A 22,635-nucleotide genomic window follows, 5' to 3' on the forward strand; every position below is an offset into this window, starting at 1 on the left:
AGACTGACTGCTCTTGTCAAACAACCATGTGCTATGAACCCCTTCCAACAGTGTACTATGAATTAATGTCTTGATTAATATTTAAAACCCATTATTAGAAATTGAAACATTTTATCAGTATTCTTTGATGAATAGATGAAATAAAAAAACAGCATTTATTTTAACTAAGAATAATTAAAAACAATTATGATGAAAAGGTCTTTACTGTTGCTTTTGATCAGTTTAATGCATCCTTGGTGAATAAAAGTATACATTTCATTATTTTATTAATGAATTAAATTAAATTAATTAAACAAACAAAAACAACAAATTTCTTTTGGATCTTGCAAATGCAGAGAGGAAAATTACAGAAAACCACCACATGCCACTGCTCTTGGAGGACATGCTTGTTTGAATAGGACAGACTAATGCTTGACACTCGGGTGGATGAGAAGTAGAACTGACAGTCCTGTCAGTATGAGGACTGGCAGAGTGTGTGTGTGTGTTTGGTGACTTGGGCTCAAACCTGACATCTGACAGGGCGAAGGCCTCAGTAGCGCTGTGCGTATTTCTCTTTCTCCACCTCTCTTTCAGTGTTCATGTGAATGTGCATGTGTTTCAGAGTCTGTGGCACGGATCTGTCAGCTTGTGTCTTGCCAACTTTGCTCCGAACTCGCCTGACGCGGAGTGTGACACCACCTGTGGTGTTTTGTCATCTCCGCTCGCTCACGGGAGATGCTGAGCTTGTACGACAGGTACCGTCACACCGTCCGCAAGCTGCGGCATAACACCAGTGACACGAGGTCTTATCGTGCTGGCCGCAAATGATCCAGGAGGCGTGTGGGCGTGAGGTTGTGATCGTATTAATAAGAACACATGAAAGTGAAGTGTTAGTTAAAGCTCCCTTTTATTGGATAGTTCAAATGGTGGAGACTTTCAGGTTTTGCTTCACCATTAGCACAATACTTGAGTTGACAACAAGCCAGGTGTAAAAGCAAATTGACTACTTCAACGTCATTTGAATGAAAAATTTGTTGCCAACAAGTGAGTTTCATCATATGCAGACAGACAGGAAAAGTAAAAGGAGAATAGTGAAATGAAAGAAGAGAGATGTCTGTGCATGCGTCATAAAGAAATCTGTTCACCCCAGCAATCTCTGCTGTCCTTAATTCAAGCAGGCAAGTAATGCCAAGAGACAAAGAGAAAATAAAAAGACACGACTGAGCAGACATGATATTAATTGCTCTGGTCTTTTTTTGGTTAAAATTTGAAATGCTTGATAGCATCCCTGAACTGTCTTTTTATATAGCATATAATATAAAGCAATTTTATAGGCCTGTAGCATTTTTTATAAAGTGGTTCTCAAAATCTTTGACTCAAAGAGCCCCTGTTGTCTGTCTGTCTGTCTATCTATCGCTGAACATGATTCAGTCATAGACAGTGGTTCCACACAACTGAATCAAGTTATTTGGACATGTCTAATTTTAATTTTCTCAGATCACTTTAGTTGACCATACAAATTTGAGAGGAAATGTTTCAATCATGTGGAACCACTATCCATGATTAAATCGTGTTATAATAACATGCTAGCAAGTTATATCTAATTTTTCTAGGCAATCTAAAGATGGCACTGATTGTATCCTGATTTCGATTTATTTTGAGCTACTTAATTGAAAATTGTTCTTTCAAAATGAAAACACTGAGTTAAGCCAAAGAGTAGCCATTTCAAGTCAAATTAAGATGATGAAATCGTGTTTATTTTTATGGACAGTGAGAAATTCACTTGGACATTCGTTCACAGAGGCCTCTCTCGGTTTTCTGAAAGTGCTTGCTTGTCATTTATATGGAAGTCCTTTGATGTAGATTGAACTGACTTCACTTCTGAACATTTTGGGTTGACGTTTTCACATTCTGGCTGTTATGTGTTAATGTAGGTAAAAAGAGAAGCAGATTATGGCATAAGGAACACCAAGGTCATGTCCGAGCAAATCAAATTTATACCTTTAATGATGTAAGTTGGTTTGAAAGTTTCTGCCAAATACATAAATGTAAATATTATTTGTTTGGAAATGACAGACTGTCCGAATGATCCGTGAGCTGGGATACAAAATGCAGAAATATGAGATGTATTTTTCACAAAAGCCCTGCAGCTGTCAAAAGTCCCTATTTATTTGTCAGCAAAAGTAAGCGGTTGATGTAAAATACGCCATCTGGCAGACATTTGCTGACAAATAAACAGAGATATATTGAAGCAGGTAACACAGAAAGAGTACACATTGTTCATTTACAATTACGTTACACAGAAAACACTTTTAAATAACATTTAACATTAATTTAACAAATAACATTAATTTGATCAATTAATTTTACTTTTATCAACAAACAAAGGTATTGCACTTTACTAACTTGATTAACTTGACATGTGTTGCATAGTGCTATTAAAATGAATCCTTGTCTATGTTTGGCTTCTAGCAGGTGCGGAGACTCGTGGGTAGACCTATAGTGAAAGGGGCCTCTGGCAGCAGGGAGGGAAGTAAAGCATTGGCTGCTTTGAAAAAATTACCCAAGGGTTACCCAATTCAATTTCAGTGAGAGTGGTGGCCGCAATCCAGCAAAACCACTTTGAATGTGTGATAGGTTAGAAAAGTATGCATCTTAGAAGCACCTTTTGCTGCCCTAGGCAGTTAGCTATGTCACCTGTGTCTGGGATCCTCCAATGCAGCTTAAATGAGCCAGTTTGAGAATGTCTTTTACTAACATTTTTAAGATTAGTGATGTTAGTGCTAAAATTGGAAGTTTTTAATGTTTTGCAGCATGTTTGCTGTGGTGGTCATCAGCAATGGCAATATTCTCTTATGCAGACAGCTGTCTGCTTCTTTCATAACTATTTTAGAAACATCTTAACTCAATCTCATCCTATCTGTTTAGTAACCATGGTATTTTAGGAAACAAAACTTTTTCAAATCTCGGAAGTCTCTGTAATATAATCCCAGAACCCTTTTATAGGGTTTATTGCAGAACAACAGATATTCAGTGTGCTTTTGAAATAGTTATAAATTATTGTAAATCATTTTGTATGACTTTGAAAATTTTGTCTGATGTTGAGCTGGTTTCTGTGTATGCCCGGTTTAATAAAATGAAAACTAATCTGAACATAATCGTGAAAATTTTACAATATTACTGTTTTTTTTTTTTTTTTTTACTGTGTTTTTGGTCAAATAAATATGACTGTGGTGAGCATAAGATACTTTTTTCAAAATCAAATATTAGACCCTAAACTTATATTGGCTAATGGGTTTTATTCTCAATTGATAAAATGTCCACTTTGGTTGAAATGTACGTTTCTTTGGATAAAAGCTTTTGCCAAATGCACATATTTAAAGCTAATGACCCATTGTTCACAGTTTACTGTAATCTTATTATTTAATAAACGTATTAACTAATTTTTAGCGGCCAAGTCTTAATAAATATTGTTTTGTAATAGTTTATATGGGTCACTTATTCTATCCACTTGTACAACAGAATAAAAGAGCTTTTTCCATCATTTATAGTATATTTATCTTATTTTAACTACTTTATATTTAATTTCTAACTTGAAATGTGTGATATGTCATAAACACAGATGCAGGAGCTTTTCAGGTGCAGTATTTTTATTTTTTTGAGTGCCATACATGGACACCTTCATTGTGAATAAATAAATGTATGAGCGAATTAACTTAACTAAGCAGTAAAGACATCTATGAAAACATCTTTTGACATTTATGAGACATGCATGTTGTGAAACCTGTAATATAGATTCACTTCATCTTCACCTCTCTACATTCGTTGTTGTGTGCTGTAAACTGCATGTGTCATACACTGAGTGTTGTATTTAAAGTCATCCTTCACACACAATGTCATATAGTTTTTAAGCGTGTTGAGGTAATTCTGATTCTAAATATGGCGACAAAGCTTCTGGCATCAGCAGTTCATGCTGCATGTGTCTACACACTAATGTGTTAATGTGTCTCCGTATGCCCTTGTCCCTCAGTTTAACTCCACACTAGCAGCGTGGCATCATGGTTGGAGGGGTTGGTTTTGAATTTCAACGCTGTTTACTGAAGGGAGTTAATCAGGCGGATTACTGTGCTCACAGTTCTCCATGTAACACCTTGTTGCCTCTGAGTGCAGCACTAAACCCAATGACTGAAAACTATTTGACCTTGGTGCTTTGCCTGTGTGCCCTTGGGGGAATCCATGACAGTAAAAGAGAGCCATTTCCATTCAGATGCATAAATACAATTCATATTTCATGCTTCCACTTTTGCTTCCTTCAGCTTGTGTATATGAAGGAGGAGTACTGTTGTTAATATTCATACAGAGCCATCGAAGTGCTTTTTTTCTTTTTAAAACAATAGAAGTGGCAGTGTAAGTTACATTTCTAAGCAAGTGCATGTGGAAATGTCTGTAGGCTCATGTGCATTAGATTCATTAGTATCAGATGTATGTGTCGTGTGTGCTGAATAGACCCATGTGCGGTTCTCTCTGTAGAGCTGATGAGGTGAAATGAAGAAGCTCTGTATTTCTGACCCTCGTAATATGCTCAGCTCTTCAGCCTGCAGCCTAACAGTACACACACACACACACACACAATGAATATGAGAATGTAAAAGCATGCTTGACTTCTCCACACTCTACTGTCAGCGGGTACCTCGTATGTGCTTGTCTGTTATTCAGCGTAGCACACACTTCCCTGCTGCTATCATAATTGTAACTCCCAAAGCTGGGGGCTGCTTCTATTCCAGAAACTAGGTAATGTTGAATGCATTTACGCCATTTATAGTGGAGGCTGTATGTTATTTGCTTCTGTATGTTATAGTGCTTTTGCACAATGGGAAAAGGTAGATTGCCACTTTAAGGGTATTGCAGGAATAAGGTTTTAATTTTACCTTTTCATTTTGCTTTAGTGTGCACTATATTTAGTCATTATAAACAGAAACTTCATTATGAAAATGAGACTGACTGCTCTTGTCAAACAACCATGTGCTATGAACCCCTTCCAACAGTGTACTATGAATTAATGTCTTGATTAATATTTAAAACCCATTATTAGAAATTGAAACATTTTATCAGTATTCTTTGATGAATAGATGAAATAAAAAAACAGCATTTATTTTAACTAAGAATAATTAAAAACAATTATGATGAAAAGGTCTTTACTGTTGCTTTTGATCAGTTTAATGCATCCTTGGTGAATAAAAGTATACATTTCATTATTTTATTAATGAATTAAATTAAATTAATTAAACAAACAAAAACAACAAATTTCTTTTGGATCTTGCAAATGCAGAGAGGAAAATTACAGAAAACCACCACATGCCACTGCTCTTGGAGGACATGCTTGTTTGAATAGGACAGACTAATGCTTGACACTCGGGTGGATGAGAAGTAGAACTGACAGTCCTGTCAGTATGAGGACTGGCAGAGTGTGTGTGTGTGTTTGGTGACTTGGGCTCAAACCTGACATCTGACAGGGCGAAGGCCTCAGTAGCGCTGTGCGTATTTCTCTTTCTCCACCTCTCTTTCAGTGTTCATGTGAATGTGCATGTGTTTCAGAGTCTGTGGCACGGATCTGTCAGCTTGTGTCTTGCCAACTTTGCTCCGAACTCGCCTGACGCGGAGTGTGACACCACCTGTGGTGTTTTGTCATCTCCGCTCGCTCACGGGAGATGCTGAGCTTGTACGACAGGTACCGTCACACCGTCCGCAAGCTGCGGCATAACACCAGTGACACGAGGTCTTATCGTGCTGGCCGCAAATGATCCAGGAGAGCGTGTGGGCGTGAGGTTGTGATCGTATTAATAAGAACACATGAAAGTGAAGTGTTAGTTAAAGCTCCCTTTTATTGGATAGTTCAAATGGTGGAGACTTTCAGGTTTTGCTTCACCATTAGCACAATACTTGAGTTGACAACAAGCCAGGTGTAAAAGCAAATTGACTACTTCAACGTCATTTGAATGAAAAATTTGTTGCCAACAAGTGAGTTTCATCATATGCAGACAGACAGGAAAAGTAAAAGGAGAATAGTGAAATGAAAGAAGAGAGATGTCTGTGCATGCGTCATAAAGAAATCTGTTCACCCCAGCAATCTCTGCTGTCCTTAATTCAAGCAGGCAAGTAATGCCAAGAGACAAAGAGAAAATAAAAAGACACGACTGAGCAGACATGATATTAATTGCTCTGGTCTTTTTTTGGTTAAAATTTGAAATGCTTGATAGCATCCCTGAACTGTCTTTTTATATAGCATATAATATAAAGCAATTTTATAGGCCTGTAGCATTTTTTATAAAGTGGTTCTCAAAATCTTTGACTCAAAGAGCCCCTGTTGTCTGTCTGTCTGTCTATCTATCGCTGAACATGATTCAGTCATAGACAGTGGTTCCACACAACTGAATCAAGTTATTTGGACATGTCTAATTTTAATTTTCTCAGATCACTTTAGTTGACCATACAAATTTGAGAGGAAATGTTTCAATCATGTGGAACCACTATCCATGATTAAATCGTGTTATAATAACATGCTAGCAAGTTATATCTAATTTTTCTAGGCAATCTAAAGATGGCACTGATTGTATCCTGATTTCGATTTATTTTGAGCTACTTAATTGAAAATTGTTCTTTCAAAATGAAAACACTGAGTTAAGCCAAAGAGTAGCCATTTCAAGTCAAATTAAGATGATGAAATCGTGTTTATTTTTGCGGACAGTGAGAAATTCACTTGGACATTCGTTCACAGAGGCCTCTCTCGGTTTTCTGAAAGTGCTTGCTTGTCATTTATATGGAAGTCCTTTGATGTAGATTGAACTGACTTCACTTCTGAACATTTTGGGTTGACGTTTTCACATTCTGGCTGTTATGTGTTAATGTAGGTAAAAAAGAGAAGCAGATTATGGCATAAGGAACACCAAGGTCATGTCCGAGCAAATCAAATTTATACCTTTAATGATGTAAGTTGGTTTGAAAGTTTCTGCCAAATACATAAATGTAAATATTATTTGTTTGGAAATGACAGACTGTCCGAATGATCCGTGAGCTGGGATACAAAAATGCAGAAATATGAGATGTATTTTTCACAAAAGCCCTGCAGCTGTCAAAAGTCCCTATTTATTTGTCAGCAAAAGTAAGCCGGTTGATGTAAAATACGCCATCTGGCAGACATTTGCTGACAAATAAACAGAGATATATTGAAGCAGGTAACACAGAAAGAGTACACATTGTTCATTTACAATTACGTTACACAGAAAACACTTTTAAATAACATTTAACATTAATTTAACAAATAACATTAATTTGATCAATTAATTTTACTTTTATCAACAAACAAAGGTATTGCACTTTACTAACTTGATTAACTTGACATGTGTTGCATAGTGCTATTAAAATGAATCCTTGTCTATGTTTGGCTTCTAGCAGGTGCGGAGACTCGTGGGTAGACCTATAGTGAAAGGGGCCTCTGGCAGCAGGGAGGGAAGTAAAGCATTGGCTGCTTTGAAAAAATTACCCAAGGGTTACCCAATTCAATTTCAGTGAGAGTGGTGGCCGCAATCCAGCAAAACCACTTTGAATGTGTGATAGGTTAGAAAAGTATGCATCTTAGAAGCACCTTTTGCTGCCCTAGGCAGTTAGCTATGTCACCTGTGTCTGGGATCCTCCAATGCAGCTTAAATGAGCCAGTTTGAGAATGTCTTTTACTAACATTTTTAAGATTAGTGATGTTAGTGCTAAAATTGGAAGTTTTTAATGTTTTGCAGCATGTTTGCTGTGGTGGTCATCAGCAATGGCAATATTCTCTTATGCAGACAGCTGTCTGCTTCTTTCATAACTATTTTAGAAACATCTTAACTCAATCTCATCCTATCTGTTTAGTAACCATGGTATTTTAGGAAACAAAACTTTTTCAAATCTCGGAAGTCTCTGTAATATAATCCCAGAACCCTTTTATAGGGTTTATTGCAGAACAACAGATATTCAGTGTGCTTTTGAAATAGTTATAAATTATTGTAAATCATTTTGTATGACTTTGAAAATTTTGTCTGATGTTGAGCTGGTTTCTGTGTATGCCCGGTTTAATAAAATGAAAACTAATCTGAACATAATCGTGAAAATTTTACAATATTACTGTTTTTTTTTTTTTTTTTTACTGTGTTTTTGGTCAAATAAATATGACTGTGGTGAGCATAAGATACTTTTTTCAAAATCAAATATTAGACCCTAAACTTATATTGGCTAATGGGTTTTATTCTCAATTGATAAAATGTCCACTTTGGTTGAAATGTACGTTTCTTTGGATAAAAGCTTTTGCCAAATGCACATATTTAAAGCTAATGACCCATTGTTCACAGTTTACTGTAATCTTATTATTTAATAAACGTATTAACTAATTTTTAGCGGCCAAGTCTTAATAAATATTGTTTTGTAATAGTTTATATGGGTCACTTATTCTATCCACTTGTACAACAGAATAAAAGAGCTTTTTCCATCATTTATAGTATATTTATCTTATTTTAACTACTTTATATTTAATTTCTAACTTGAAATGTGTGATATGTCATAAACACAGATGCAGGAGCTTTTCAGGTGCAGTATTTTTATTTTTTGAGTGCCATACATGGACACCTTCATTGTGAATAAATAAATGTATGAGCGAATTAACTTAACTAAGCAGTAAAGACATCTATGAAAACATCTTTTGACATTTATGAGACATGCATGTTGTGAAACCTGTAATATAGATTCACTTCATCTTCACCTCTCTACATTCGTTGTTGTGTGCTGTAAACTGCATGTGTCATACACTGAGTGTTGTATTTAAAGTCATCCTTCACACACAATGTCATATAGTTTTTAAGCGTGTTGAGGTAATTCTGATTCTAAATATGGCGACAAAGCTTCTGGCATCAGCAGTTCATGCTGCATGTGTCTACACACTAATGTGTTAATGTGTCTCCGTATGCCCTTGTCCCTCAGTTTAACTCCACACTAGCAGCGTGGCATCATGGTTGGAGGGGTTGGTTTTGAATTTCAACGCTGTTTACTGAAGGGAGTTAATCAGGCGGATTACTGTGCTCACAGTTCTCCATGTAACACCTTGTTGCCTCTGAGTGCAGCACTAAACCCAATGACTGAAAACTATTTGACCTTGGTGCTTTGCCTGTGTGCCCTTGGGGGAATCCATGACAGTAAAAGAGAGCCATTTCCATTCAGATGCATAAATACAATTCATATTTCATGCTTCCACTTTTGCTTCCTTCAGCTTGTGTATATGAAGGAGGAGTACTGTTGTTAATATTCATACAGAGCCATCGAAGTGCTTTTTTTTCTTTTTTCAAACAGACTCAGAATTGCTGTATACAAAGCGTGAGCGAGCAAGGCAGAGAGAGAGAGAGAGGCTTGTCATTACTGTCTGACTGCCTGTCTCATTCATAAACATGATATCAGTATCAGCCCAAATCGAATAACTTCATGCAGGCTCCCGATATAGTAGACTGCATAGGTGAAAGGGCTTCTGCTGACACAATAATCGGCTTGGAGAAAAACTAGAAGGCTATTTCTGTCACAGGTACCCTGTCTTATTTTTGTCTCAAAGACACATTAAGGGACCACAGCCAACCATGTGGGCATTGAAAAGGAAGGGTAATTGGTTGATAATTAGCCTAGAGTTTTCATTTTATTGACTGTAATTGGAGTCATTATGTGTATGTTATATTCAAAGCCACCCGCTTGCCGTTTTCCACTCACAGAGTCTTTGCCATTCATTTTGTGGGTTTTTACTGTATCTTTATTAATGAAGTGTTAAGAAATCTCTCTTATTCATTGAATTGTGAACACATACACAGGGCCAATTAAAGGGGTGATTCTGTGCCATGTCATGCAGAGAATTGCACACATACACGGGGCCAATTAAAGGGGTGATTTTGTGCCATGTCATGCAGAGAATTGCAAAGTTATTTCAAGCTTGTAGAATAAGGACCATCCACCATACAGATGATTCATGTAGATTCGTGTAAAATAAATATCTAACTGAATAGCGAATCATACAGAATTTCATCTGATTCTGATTCCACTTAACAATTCCAATTCATTACTGATTCCATAAACAGTTGTTTTGTTTTTCTTTTTGAGGTAGAAAGTATGGAAGAATGCAAATGGGAAAACAATTATTTTTGCTTTAGCTACCCTGTTTTGTCAGTTTACGATTTCAGACAAAGAGTCATAGCAAATCAGACATACGCTACTGTTCCAAAGTTTGGGGTCAGTACATTTTTTTTGAAGTTCTTTTAAGCACACATCACAAAAGATTTTTATCTCAAATAATCTTATCTTATGAACTGTTAGTTCTTTCTTTCTTGAACTTTTTGATCAAATAAATGCAACTTTGGTGAGAATAAGAGCCTTCTTTCAAAAACATTAAAGGGGTTATATAACGCGATTGCTTGTTTTCCTTTTCTTTGTGTTATGTAACTGTTTGCGTATGTATACGATCTGCAGAGTTACAAAGCTCAAAGTCTCCCACAAATGGATTTATTTTATCTAAAAGAGAAGGCTGATCCAGACCGGGCTAAAACGCCTCATTAAAACAGGCCCCCACATGTCTACGTCACGATGTGGAAATATTTGCATATATTTTGTGAATATTTGCCCAAATGTTCAAGCAAAGAAAGAAGGAGTGGTTTCAGTAACTGCAGTAGTGTTGAGGCAGCCATGTCAGGGAGATGCTGTGTGTTTCTATGCAAAAGCAAAGGCACTTTGTTTGGCCTTCCGAAAGTAGATGCAATTAGGAATCATTGTTAAGATTTGTTTACAACAGAACCACACTACCCAAATGTTCGAATTTGTGCAACACATTTTATGGATGACAGTTTTGTGAAACTAGGAGAGTACAAGGCTGGCTGTGCACAAAGGCTATTTCTAAAAAAAAAAGAAAAAAAAAAGGGTAAATTCCGACTTTGCTGTGACAAACTGGACTTCTGAATTAGGGATGCATCGATCCTGAATATCGACTCCGATACTGGCATTTTCTGCGGATGAGACCGATCCAAATCCGATATTATGCGTATACTATTCTGTGTTATTTTTAAGCCCCACGAAAGCACAAAAACATTATAAAGCACCATAAAGTCAAAGTCCAGCTGTTCCATAGTTTAATGTGAGGTACAGATGAATATTTAAGTCCTTAAACTCAAGTTCAAGGAAACTCTTATCTCTGCCGCGTCTGTCTGTCATCCTCTGTTCAGCATTCAAACTGTGTCACGTTCGGTTATGACAGTCAAGAAGACGAAACTCTCTCCAAGAGCGCACAATAATTAAAATTTAAAACTGTTAAAAGAAAAAGCTCAAACTATAGCACAGATTTAATAACCCACGCATCAATATATCTTCCCTTTGTGCTTTGAACTTCTCTATCCGGAGCTGCGCGCTGTAACTCCGTGCTGCTTCAAGCGCGTCATTCTGCGCACGGGAAGCGCATAGGCGCTTTGCCGCTCTCTATTGGAGCTTTTCGTATTATAATACTTTTGCGCAATGAAAGATTATTTTATAGCATTTCTTGTTCTGTCCTATCAAGGCTATTAATAATCTAATGTATAGCACAGTAATGGAGGAGGCAGCAACGATAGGACTCTTCTAACATGCATATGTTGCTGCCTTCATTACTATACATTTAAAAGAAGTGTCTTTTAATTTTGTATATTTATAAATAAATACATTTACTTGTTTTCATTAATGTATTTTACAACAATACAAAGAGCAATGCGTATCATTTTACCAGATTTAGTCCTTCACATATTGGACTTTTATTTGTTCCCCACTAAATAATGTTTTCACTAAATGTTTAGATTTTATAAAATTTTGCACTCATGATTTTTCTAGAATAACTTTTGGTGCTAAATTATCCACTAACCTAGTTTATAATAGATTATGAATGGGCCTGTTTACACCTGGTCGTTTCATGCACGTTTTCGCTGATCGGATATCAATCTGATTCGTTTCCATTTACACTTGGCCACATAGTCGCAAAACAGATATAAATCCGATCTTCAATTCCCGCGCTATAGGCTATTTAAATTTAACGAAGTTCACGTCAACAAAATCAAAAGATAAGCACTGCATTTTATTAATTATCAGCTCATTTCAAGATCAAAGACCGCAATAGGAGAGCGCGCGGCATCAGCACCGAAAAGATAAGTTTGTCTTACTACTTTTAATGAAGATGATTGTGTGTTGAGCGTCTGCGTCTTGCTTTCAGCTTCATTCGCGGCAGTTTGCGCGTCTGCTTGCTGAAGACTCTACTGGTCCGAGGCGATGCGCGTTGCGTTAGCGCAGTCATATCTGACTATAATGTCATAGCCTGTAACACGGTCTCACACGTTTATTTTTTACATTTTGGGAGGAGTAAAATTTACATATGTGGTTTCAACAACAGATGCATTTACACATGTCCAGTTTCGTCTGGAATGCGGCCCAAAAGTGGTTTGAGCTGTCGGATTTATATTAGGCTACAAAACGCATGACCAAATGTTTTACACAGCCCCTATATATTTTTTTCATGTTATTTTTTCATTTAAATGAAGTTGTCTAATAGATTGTATTTAACACACAAGAGTGACACAGAAGTATAGAAATTCTACATTGATTAAAAAAAAATCGGATCAGATCGGAATTGGCTGATACTCAGAATTTTCTGGATGGGATTAGATTGGAAAAAATGGTATGGTTGCATCCCTATTCTGAATCAGCGACTATAAGTATGTTTTGTTATTAGTTTAAGTATTTGCTATTGACTGTTCAAATGCGGAGTTTTACGCAGTATAGAGTAGCTAATGCGTAGTGTGTGTGTGTGTGTGTGTGTGAGAGAGAGAGACAGACAGACAGGGTCACATCACAGTGGAGTCAGCTGTCTTAACTGCGGCTTGTGTACTGCAAATACATATGAGCATCATCACTGTGTCTGTCACGTGACTCTGTTCCCCTTTCGGCTTGAACTGATGGTAAAACTAAGGACATTATTAACTGTCTTTATATTTACTTTAAAAGCTGAATCTCCCGATTATGGTAAGGGGCGTTACATTTCCGACGCACGTGGTGTTCGGCCAATCACAATGCACTGTGTCAACTGGTCAATCAGATCAGACTTTATCGGAAGGAGGGGCTTTATAGAAAACTACGCATTTGAGAGAGGTGGGCAGAGGAACTACAAAATGTACAGTATTTTAAAAATAACGTGTTTTTTTAACTTTAAAGCATGTCAACATGTTCTGTTACACCAAATGCACAAAATAATGATCTTTAAAATAGCATCATATGATCCCTTTAAAGGGATGGTTCACAAAAAGAAAATTCTGTCATTAATCACTCACCCTCATGTTTTTCCAAACAAGTAAGACCTTTGTTCATCTTCGGAACAAGATATTTTTGATGAAATCTGAGAGATTTCTGAACCTGCATAGACAGCAACGCAACTGACACGTTCAAGGCCCAGAAAGGTAGTAAGGACATCATTAAAATAGTCCACATGACATCAGTGGCTCAACCATAATTTTATGAAGCTATGAGAATACTTCTTGTGCACAAAGAAAACAAAAATAAAGACTTGTAACAAATTAGCTCAAAGTGAGATTAACATAATTACTCACGGGGTTATCAATTATATTAATCTTCAGGAATTAACTGTAGCATTCATAGTACAATAAAATGATTTGTTCGTCCACAGTACGGACAGTTTTTATCTATTGACTCTAAGGAAAATTATTTCTCTGGCCACAAAAAACAATTTCCTTACTGATACATTGCTCACAGAGCATACAACAAAACCGGAACGTTAAAGTGACCTCGTTCTGTGAGCAGCAAACACAGACAACCAAGCGTGAATACATATGGATGTTTATTAAACTACACTACAGGGGAACATGCAACATCGAACTAGACACAAACATACACACATTAAACATAGATGCTAACGCAAGGAAGGCATGGAGAGAGGAGAGGGAGCGCGAGTGTGAGTGCGAGTGCGCAAGAGAGTAGAGTGTAATGGCAGGATTTACACATCAGCTAACTACAACCTGTTAAGAACCATCAGAGAATCACATCGCCTTAATTAAAAGGGGTTGAAGCCTAGAAGCGCATCTAAATAGTTAACAAGCGGTGACTTGCATTGGTTTTGTCAGGACTTGCAAGTGTCCTGGTGCATGTATAATGTGTAGATTCTTGATGAATTCATTTAGGAGTGAAAGCTGCATCATTCCAGCCATGGGTTGATTGGTCCGAAGTGAATTGACAAAGTTATTGAACTTAAAACTGCCAGAAGCTTGGACTTCCCCCGGAAGGGGAGCCGCGAGATTTCCAAGGTGATAAGTGTGTCTCCAGGGCACTGAAAGTAAAGAGAAGACCTCGCCTTTTGGGTGTGGGAGAAGTTTTATCTGGTTTCCCTGTAACACCCATTTTGGTTAGTTTGACCGATAACAAGGCACATAGTTTCAGCGGGAAAGTGTTTCTTTGTCCCACTTGACACCTCATTTGCATGATTTATGACCGGTCTGGAGAATCGGTGTAATTTTTCCCACAGTACAGTAAAAATAGTATGATGCATTTCACGATCACATAGTGTACATCATTGTTTGAGGAATAAAGAGCAGATCATTTTGATACCAAGAAAGAAACATCTAAAAGATATCAAACCAGAGATACATTAATACACCTGAATATGAGTGTTTAGATCTTAACTAATACGAATAACGAGTGGTAACTAGGCTAATATAATAAGGAAACATACAAACAACACATGCATATACCAGATACATTTGTAGCTGATTAATTATGGTCTAAATAAAGAAAATGTCTCTATGTGTGTGTGTTATGTGTATTGCAATCCTGGAGGTAGTCCACTGGTCGGCCAGGCCGTTGGTGCCTGGTCCTGAGGGTCATTTAATTCTCTTTGGAATGTGTTTGAAGTCTTTTTGACAGTGGGGGGACAACCATTGGCAATTTAGCACCCATATAAAGTTAGAATGTGGGGCCAGGTTTTGTGAATTATATGCAAATGTCAAAAGGCTAAAAAGGGTCTCTTCAATGATTTCTTCTCTCCTGGGTCATTCCATCACCATTTAATCAAAAATATCTTGCGGGTGAGTAATTAATGACAGAATTTTCATTTTTGGGTAAATTATCCCTTTAAAAAAATCTTACTAATCCCAAATTTATGAATGGTAATGTACTTTTTTATGATACATTTTCCTGCTGATACTTATTGTATGTAGCTGTTTTTGAGAAAAAAACACTTGGCTGATTAACAAAAGTATTTATTCTATTGACAGCTTTGGGAAAGGAATGTGTCAATGGAAAAAAATAAAATAAATAAATATATAATATTGTGTAAATGATTATGATTCAGTTTGTATTAAATATATTATGCATATGTCAGTATTACAATACCTTACTTTCTTCTTATCTACATCAGCCATTGACAAATCCATGTTGGTCGTCCACTATTTTAAATTGCTGCAATGAATCACATAAGTTTTAAGTTGTCCGGTCCTGCTCCTAGACAGCCACTGTCCTACAGAATTTAGCTGCAACCCCAAGTTAATATGCATGAATCCGCTATTCAAGGTCTTCAGCATTACTAAAAACTTTCAGACAGGTGTGTTGGGGCAAGTTGGATCTAAAGTCTTCAGGGTATTGGACCTCCAGGAGCAGGACTAGACACCCCAACTCTTATACTGTATGTATATCACATATATTTTATTTTAGTGTTCCATCTGCATCAGTGGAAGAATGCAGAAATTCCAGAACCATAATGTTCTGGAAATAATTTGACTGTTGAATTAAATTTAGTCATGATGGTATCCTTCAATTTACATATCACTCAATCCATTTAAAAACCATATCAGTCAATCTATTTGGAAGACTTCCATTTAAAGTGCTCAGGAAGACTTGTTTGTATGTAAAGTTGAGTGACATTCATGATAATGTGTTTCTACACTAAAACAGTATTCATAATGTTAATTGCGAATAGTCGAGTGTATATATAATTTATGCATGCAATTACAGTGCTGTCTTCCTCCATTGATGCATCTGTAAAATGGCATGCCTTGATATATTGAAATGTAGTCATATTCCTGAGGTGTTTAACATGCATTAACATACATTATCCTGAAGGTTATGCATAATGACCTGCCGGAAGGAAGAAAGGGAAGCTGCCTCACGTTCTGACCTTGTCGATATGGTGACCTGCTGACCTATCTATGAGCTCTGACCCTAGGCACTCTGCACTAATTGAGACAACATGGCGTTGCAAGGATACTGGCTGCACCTGACGAGTCTGGCCATGCCTGAAGCAGCCCTAACCTTTAATATGTGAATGGCCATTCTATATATTAGATGGAAGACCCTGAAAAAAGAAGACAATATGCAGATGCTAATGTGATTCACCCAAGCTGGAAGATTACAAAGTGTTTAGTGGTTAGAGGGAATGTCAGAGGCCATTTGTTTAAGGGCAGTTTCACACTCATTAAAAGTACTGAGACTCATATCTTTCCGGTAATATGGTTCTGTCACTTGTCAGTCTGGTTACTTCTCATATCCTAAAATACCTCAAGGGAAAACATTTAAAAGTTTGGGAACCAACTGGAAAGAGTAATGGTGAAAATGGGAAATCTCTTCCATGAGCCGGAGTCCTATCTCACTGTAAGCTAAATAAAATGGTTTGAGTGACACCTTAATCGCTCTGATAACCCAAACTCACAGATTGGAAGCAAAGCCAAGCCAAGCCAAGCCAATGGCATTACATTCCCTTGGGACTTGACGGTTTGACTTTGTCAAGGACAATTTTTTGATTTCTTCTGTTACTCCTTCCATCCGAAAGAACAAAGGCTGCCTAGCCTTCATCATATACCCCTCTTAGTCACAAATAAACTGAGTGCAGCAGTGAAGTCGTCATGGAGACAACCCAAGTAACCTCTGCTGTCAGTGTGCATCAAGACTTAACCTGCAATGGCTCCATTTGAGGTCTTGAGTCTAGGACAAACCGTGACTGCTGAGAGATTTGAAACAAACTTGTTTTGTGAACTTTTGAATGTCTCCATGGTAAGTGTATGTTTAAAATCAGTTAGAATCATTAATGGGATATTTCACTGTAAAATGAACATTTTGTATGATTGCAAACCTGTATGATGTTCTTTCTTGCATGGATCACAGAAGGAATTTTGAACACTTCAACATTTTGTCAACATATAGGCACATTGGAAAATACTGCGCTATCAGTGTTTTTGCAAAAACGCCAGAAATGTACCGGTACATACGATTCACACAAAATTGGGATTACAGGGGCAGATTATCAGTTAATAAATTATTTTCACATGGTTTCTTGCACCATACTATATTATGACCTCAAAACATTTTTACCATAGTGCATGATTTGTAAATGAATACATTTTGATGTTTGCATAAAAAAAAAAACAGCTTCATATATGGACTTTCTGGTGTCGTAAACTTGCTAGGTAGCTCACCTGGTACAGCATTCACCTGTAATAATATGGAGAGCTTGCGTGCGAGTCCCATGAAAAACAATTCATGAAAAAATAGCTCAAAGATTTTGTAGAAACAAGCTAAAATGACTTGACTGCTTGCTTTTTCATTGAATGGACCAAAAATTATAGTTTAAGTAAGCTATCCCTTTAAGCTTTACATCAGAATATAAGTAGAAGAAATGGGGGCGGGGCCTCTATAGGCCACAAGAAGGATGCTCAGAGAAATGACCTCTGGTATTTAAGAACAGCCAAGGTTATTTGCCTGAAAAGCGTGGATGATATTTGTGCAAATGGTGAGAAGGTTGCTTGTATGTACCCCTATGTGGATGGCATGTCAGCGTTGTGCTTGAAGGGATATATGAGTGACAGCTTTGCTTCAGGCCACTTGCATGCTAATCGTCAAGACGGACTGCCATTGCCCGCGAATTAGTGCTTCTGTTCTATGCTTTGACAAGACTACTGACACGTGCTGACATTGCAAGGGGGCTGCGAGACAGCTGACACACAAGGATGGGTTCATGTGCCCATTTCTCATTGACTTATCAAGGGTTTGTCTCAAAGACAAATAAGACCTTTTCACTGAAAGGCCACCTTAAAGATGATATACATGCTAGTGACGTTACCCTGATGAGAGTTTAAGCAGTAAGTGAGGATCCAAAGGCAAAGTTTATTATTATTTATTATTGTTCGTAGTTTGATCTTTCATAGGGTACGAGACATTATATTGACTCTCACTTGTTTCATTTAAGTAACGTTTTCTCTTTAATAACTGTGATCTCTTTATGAGGAAACCCCCTTCCTAAAATATAAAGGCAGCTATATATTTTCATGTACAAAGACCCATTACAAAATTACATAATGTTGTTTAAAAATTTTAATTATTGAATTTTATATTGTCCCCATGAACTGAAGCCAAAGCAAATTAAGTCGAAAACATTTTGTAAGTTGGCATGTTTTTTTCCCCCCTACAATCTGTTAGATTAATATTAGATGTGTAAACCAGAAGAAAAACATTGCCATATTTATCTCCAAGATAACAGTAAAAGTTAACTTTGGCAGCCCTAAAAATACGTTGTAAAAATAATTTTTCCACAGTTTTTCCAAGAACTCCGTCTCTTTTGACGACCCCTGACTTATAATACAAACCAACACAATGGAGAAAATTATTGTCAAACAGGAAGAAAAGCATTTCAGATGGTTGATTGCAGACTTTGGTATCCTGGTAAACTGATCCCTTTTAATGCGTATGAGCTTAACTCAGCAGAAGATTCTAATAAGCATAACATTTGCATTTCAGAATTGTCTCGTTGCTCTCTAGAAATGCAATTTAAATCAATTTCTTTTTTTCTTTCCCTTTTGTGAAATAAATAATTTCTGTACTTTTGTAATGTAATAAATCCAAGTATATAGTACTACATTTATGTATGAAACATAAAGCATATGTGTTGCCATTCACATGTATTTTCTTACACAGTCTTAAGAGAAGAGGGAGTGCAACTCAGCTGCAACTGCTTTTAGTATTTCCCTCTTGATTACAACGTTAGTTAATTATTTCAGCTTTACACACAATATCAAGTCCTTGTGCCTGGCGGCAATTAAAGATGTGCATTCATTAAAACCACCCTTGTTCTTTCCCTAATGCAGCCATCAGCTATAGGCCATACCTAACCATCTACACAATCAGGGAACGTAATTAATAACTGCACACTCTCACATTTATGAACACACATGTGCACCCTGCTTTATATAGAACGCACATTCCATGAATTGGAGGCAAATATTTGGAGCACAGATCAAGCATGTGTATATGGGGCAATAAAAGCTTTATTGAACTCCTGGAAGGCTTAGTAACTATTCCTTTTTATCATATAAACAGAACGTTTACTATGTAGGCTACATCTGAATGCTGAAAAATGCTGCCTTTGCAGGCAACGTATGGACAACAAGGCACATCCGAATCCAATGATTATGTTGCATCCTTTCTACTGAGATACCTTCATCTGATTGATTTTTGAAGGCAGTATATCCTTTGCAATCCACTATCCTGTCTGCTCGATTGTGAGACATTTGAACTAAACAACAAAAAAAAAAATGCCATCCGAATGTTGCATTTGTTGCATCAGTTTGTGTGTAAATGTATGTTTTTGACCAACTTTTTTTGTCATTTCTATAGTGAAAAATGATTGCAGTACTTAAATATTTGCTGAGTTATCACTATCTAAATGGAAATGTACTATATGACATATACAGTATTGTAATGTCCCAAGTTTGATATTGCCTATATGTTACCCATAAGGTGATATATAGTTTTCACATACATAATTCTCGGGGTAGATGTGATGTAAGTTTAGAACATACATATATTAAATGCTCAAATTTGTATATGTACATGTTAATATCTGATGATAATATAATGATGATTTTTATATGGTAGTATATGTAGCAACCATATACTGTATGTCAACAATATGTATTATATTTATATATGCAACTTTGTTAAAACATGTTTACAAAAATCTGTATGTTTAAATCTTTTATATTTACTTATATTAACACATGTTGGCAGATTCTGGGATGGATATACATGTACATGACATATATGTCCAAAATTGTATTACACATACATTAACACAAGTATCTGTATTGCTATATATATGTTAATATGAAATTGTTCCAATTTCCAATGTCTTTCATGTATGTTTTTACTTCATATGATAATATTTTTCATATGTGGAAATGTAATATATTTTATATATGCTATAATAATTTATGTATAATTATATATAATATAATATATTACATTTGTGTATGGGCAAAGCTCTCTCCATTTTGTTGTATATCGTTAAACCTTATAATGCTGTCTCAGATGTCTGAAATCAGTTTCAGGAGGTACCTTTGTGTGCAAAGTATTGCTTGATAGGGAAGCAAGTCGGCTTAAGCTAAAGCCTAAGCTTTTGGATGTAGACAAAGACTCCTTAACCTGTATCTCTCTCTTCCTGTCTGTTTCTCAGGTAACATCTTTGTGGTGAGTTTGGCGGTGGCGGACCTGGTGGTGGCCATCTATCCGTATCCACTGGTCCTGACCTCCATATTTCACCGGGGCTGGAACCTGGGATACATGCACTGCCAGATCAGCGGCTTCCTTATGGGCGTCAGTGTAATTGGCTCCATTTTCAACATCACCGGCATCGCAATCAACCGCTACTGTTATATCTGCCACAGCCTCAAATATGACAAGCTCTACAGTGACAAAAACTCTGTTTGCTATGTACTGTTAATCTGGGCCTTGACGGTGCTTGCTATTGTGCCCAACTTGTTTGTAGGCTCCCTGCAGTATGATCCACGGGTTTATTCCTGTACGTTCGAGCAGTCGGCGAGCTCGGCATACACGATCGCTGTCGTCTTCTTCCATTTCATTCTTCCCATCATGATCGTCACCTACTGTTACCTGCGAATCTGGGTTCTGGTCATACAGGTGCGACGACGAGTGAAGCCCGACAATCGTCCCAAGCTCACGCCTCACGATGTACGAAACTTCGTCACAATGTTCGTTGTTTTCGTGCTCTTTGCTGTGTGCTGGGCACCATTAAACTTCATCGGGTTGGCGGTAGCGATTTCTCCTGAGCACGTGGTTCCTTTAATACCTGAATGGCTCTTTGTGGCAAGTTATTTCATGGCGTACTTTAACAGTTGCCTCAATGCAATCGTCTATGGAGTTTTGAACCAGAACTTCCGTCGAGAGTATAAGCGCATCGTGGTTTCAGTATGTACTGCCCGGATCTTCTTTGGGGAAAGTTCTAATGAAGCGCAAGAAAGACTCAAGAGTAAACCCTCGCCACTCATGACCAACAACAATCAGGTCAAGGTGGACTCTGTGTAAGATGTGAAAAGAACACAGCAAAATCAATCCTTGCTTGAAAGCGAACTTGATTTAGAAAAAGAAAAATCATATCGCCAAATATGTTGTCAGGATGCAGCGTATAGCCCTGAAACTGTGATTTGTTGCCTCAACACAATCAAAACAAACAGGAAGTTATTATCATTGTCTTTTATAAAGCACTTTTTTCATTCTTGGTCAGAAGTACTTGTATGTATGTATGAATTTATTGTTTAAATGTTTACAGTAATTGTATCAGCAAATCTATGTAAGACATACTTTGTGTAATGATTTTATGAGTTATCTTTGTCTGAAGAGAACAAAAAACAAATATGAAGGTATGATTGATATATTACTGTATATAAATATATATTGAGTGTGTTTCACTGATGTTGATCATTCAGTGGAGAACGAAGAACAATGCTGTCAAAATGATGCCATGAACATCAGCATATCTCCACAATGCCTGGCCATAAATATGACCAAAACTTTATAAACACTCAACCAAAAGAGTTTGTTACAGAGTTTACTGTTTTGAGATGACCTCACCCGGTTCAACACTGTTACTTTACATATGAGAAAGCAATACACCTGGATTGCTGCTTTGCCACAACCCCCTGCAAATATGTTTGAGGGTATGGGGTTCCTTCTCTGTAGGGTTTCTATCCTCTCTTCTTGCTATTTTTTTTATTTTTTTTAATTGTTTTGATTTTCAGCATTACCTGTCTTTGTCTATTTAAACATTTCCTTACCTTCTCTCTTTATTTTTCTTTGCATCTGTCTTTCTCTCCACTCTTTGTATGCATGGATCTGATGACAAGTTCATATGCAAACTGAGTAAAAATAATAAAAGAAAAATGTTTAATGAATAAAAAATTGGAATTTATGCATAATTATGTGAAATTTATACATTATATGTGTACCTTGAATATGCAACAGAATTAGACTGTGCACTGGAAAATACTGTTTTGGCTTGTTTTCTAGTAAAATATTTAATCATTAAAACAAGATAAAAGCAAAACTGCACGACAAATGAATATTTTTAAAAAGAATTCTTATTTCCTGAGAATATACAGTTCTGTGCAAAAGTATTAGATCATTTGCAGCCCCCAAAAAGGTTAAAAAATAAAAATGTTTTAAGCCAGTTATGGAGCATACTGACTGTTGTCAGTCTCCTTGTGCATACAAAAATCTCACTGGATTATTACAATTAATGGC

At 36.8% G+C, this 22,635-nt stretch overlaps 1 protein-coding gene across 1 annotated transcript in view; it reads left to right on the forward strand.

The window, feature by feature from the left end:
* The window catches only part of mtnr1aa (melatonin receptor 1A a), a 50,697-nt gene extending 28,497 nt beyond the window's left edge, over window positions 1–22,200 (forward strand). The window contains exon 2 of the mRNA XM_058776067.1: window positions 20,552–22,200. Within this exon, the coding sequence (XP_058632050.1) occupies window positions 20,552–21,420 (869 nt within the window). The 3' untranslated portion in view covers window positions 21,421–22,200. The remainder of the gene's footprint in view (window positions 1–20,551) is intronic.
* Window positions 22,201–22,635: the final 435 nt, after the last annotated feature.

This window comes from Onychostoma macrolepis, chromosome 01, assembly GCF_012432095.1.
Source record: "Onychostoma macrolepis isolate SWU-2019 chromosome 01, ASM1243209v1, whole genome shotgun sequence".
In the NCBI taxonomy this organism is placed as follows: Eukaryota; Metazoa; Chordata; class Actinopteri; order Cypriniformes; family Cyprinidae; genus Onychostoma; species Onychostoma macrolepis.